This window comes from Anarrhichthys ocellatus, unplaced genomic scaffold, assembly GCF_004355925.1.
Source record: "Anarrhichthys ocellatus isolate YVR2014 unplaced genomic scaffold, GSC_Weel_1.0 scaffold27, whole genome shotgun sequence".
In the NCBI taxonomy this organism is placed as follows: Eukaryota; Metazoa; Chordata; class Actinopteri; order Perciformes; family Anarhichadidae; genus Anarrhichthys; species Anarrhichthys ocellatus.
Window position 1 is genome coordinate 2,139,054 of NW_022280057.1, and position 2,722 is coordinate 2,141,775.

General features: G+C 44.6%; 1 protein-coding gene across 1 annotated transcript in view; it reads left to right on the top strand.

The window, feature by feature from the left end:
• Positions 1-2,465, top strand: part of vimr2 (vimentin-related 2) — a 16,056-nt gene extending 13,591 nt beyond the window's left edge. Inside the window, exon 10 of the mRNA XM_031862714.1 lies at positions 2,243-2,465. Within this exon, the coding sequence (XP_031718574.1) occupies positions 2,243-2,285 (43 nt within the window). The 3' untranslated portion in view covers positions 2,286-2,465. The remainder of the gene's footprint in view (positions 1-2,242) is intronic.
• Positions 2,466-2,722: the final 257 nt, after the last annotated feature.

Consider the following 2,722-nt stretch of genomic DNA (forward strand, 5'->3'; position numbering starts at 1 on the left):
ATATACACACATATACACACAGCCCTTATATACCCTCACAACTCTCATTCTCCTCTAAAAAAGAGCTGTCGGTCTTTGTTCTTAAACGAGACCCCTCAATTGGCTGTACGGCGTACACAACGTACAATTATACTAAGGAGACCTTTCAAACAGTGAGGTCCAACTGTCAGCGAGACTGTCAGTCAGCAGGACAACTGTGAACCAGCACTCTAGATCAGAGATGGACCGCCATGTCTGCTGGCGAACATGGAGGTGTTCGTTCCAACAAAAACACTGCACCAGGTGGTTTCACTGATTACTTCTCCCGTTAAAGGTGTCATAAAGTCAACTGCTGAAGTTTCTGATTGCAATTAAAATGTGAATTGCTGAGACTTCCCTGACATGTATTGTAGATCCCCGTCTCTGCGGTAGGGGGTCAAATGAAAACAGACGTCCCCTGCAGTGCCACGCATTATTTAAACCTGTCGAGGAGAATTAGCTGTTTGCGGCAAAGCACACAATAACCCTGGGATGATTTCATTAGATTTAAATTAACTCGATACTCTGTTTGACATTCTTCACATACTGTGTGAGCAAATTGTGAATCAAGCGAGAAAACACTTGGAAATGATGTGTCCAGCATTGTTTTTCGACAAGAAGTTTCTGCGTAAGCGTCTTGAATATCGTCTCATAATGCCACCTGGACATCCACATTGTCCATTTTAAGATATTCTTGCAAACAAAGGACTGACATCACAGGCCAACTGGGGTCACAGGAAATGGCTCCTGAATATGAGGCAGTATCCTGTACTGTATCATGTACTTCAAGACGTTTCTTGACATTCCCTCATTCCTCTGACGTTGTTTAATTATCTGCCATCCTGGTATGCGGACTGACGCACTTTAACCACTGCCTCATCCTGCTGCCACAGACTTCCTCCTGGTCCCTCTGTCGCATATGTGACTGCATCTGACCCCCAGGGGGCCCTGCTGCAGACCTGCGCTCAGACCCTCACAACGCCTCATTAGAATGGGCAAAGAGGTCCTCACATGTCAGCGCTGTGCGCTGGGCCACTGCCAGCTCTTCTCCACGCCAGCCTGTTAATGTCAGCCGTCTCTTTACACAAATTTCCAAATTCGCCACAGTTTTAATTCCCTCTTGTTACCCAACAGACAGTCCCAAAGACATTCAAGGCACAGGAAAGGCACACAGTCAACGCCAACTTTTTGTCCTCGCTTTTTTAAAAAGTTTACTGGATGTTTTGTCATCCGTGATTAAACCCATGAATAAGAAATGAAAATGGTGGTTGTTTATTCTCGCCGTGCTGTGGCAAACTGTCTGCAAAACAGACCCTAATGACCCTTGGCTGCCATTACCGGGTAGCTTATCGCCTGTGAAAGCATCTCTGAGCAGTTGAGGCAGATGCTGACTGCTTTTGCTCTCTGCTAATGTGAACCATATTATACTGTAATTCATTCTGCTGTTCATTGTGGTGTGCTCACGCTGCTGCATGACTCGGCAACAAGTAGCTCGACCAGGGACAAGATCCTTTTTGGTTAAGTGCAGTGGATGACTGTACTGCAGGTCCTACTGTATATTAAAGCTGCGGTAATTCATACTTTTATATTAACAATGAATTAAATGACTCTCCTCAGCACCACTGAGCTAAAAAACATCTTTCAGCTCATTGTTTTGCTTTTCTGGCTCGCAGCTTTACTGCTGCAGTTCTCATCTCTCTCATCACCAGCGTTTCCAGATGTCGCAGACAGCTGTGTTCAGTAAATAGCTTTTTTAAAACCCACTATATGTTACATTCCCAGCATCAAACAGCAGACAGACGCAGTTAGAGACTAGCTTGTAAACACAGTGAAGCATTTAGCAGCTGAAGAGCCAGATATTTTCTCAGGAGTTGGTAGAGACCAAAAACAGAGTTAAAATAGATTAAATATTGGATTAACATTCATCAGGTGGCCACAAACATGACGTCAAATGAATGATAAAGTTACTCAATGTCTGCTGGATGTGTAAATAATCAGCTGTTTGCTAACTAGTACATCATATCAACTTTATAAGATGATGTCAATGTTGTGTTTACCGCTTGTTATTGCGTTCAAAGATATCAGTTATTGCAACCTTTAGGGTGAGATGCCAAGAGGAAACTTAAAGCTCAAGAAATTGCAATCTAATGTCTACCTGTGAGTACTTCAATGTGGTCACATGTACTTTGTACGTTTACGTATTTCTCTGGTTCATTCCTGTCAGGAGTCTGGTGGAGGAAGAGGAGGAGAGGCTGTGCAACGTGTGACGTGAGGCCGCAGAGTCAGACTGGCAGGCGGGGTGCTCCCCCTCGCGTGGATTAGAAAACAGACCAAAGAGAAACGAGGAAAAACACACTGACACCAGCACTAGGATGAAGCTTCAGGTACCAATGCAGCAATTTAAGCAGAACTTATCATGACAGATTAATGCCGTCTGGAGGCCTAAGCCGGGCCATTGATAACAGGTCGCTGGGAGATGACCCCGAGACTCCCAAGAAAGATGGAGCTGTCTAAAAGAGGTGGGAGGATGGGGGCTGTGTAATGAGTGTGTATCCATTCAGTGTCTGGCAGGAATATTTCCTTAAGTGGGTTTATCTTTACCAGCTAACTGATACGTTTCATAAATGATTTGTCCCCTCTTTGTTGAGTCCGACACACACAGAAACACAGATGCAGACAAGTTAAACTGTGCGGCTCCGTGAAG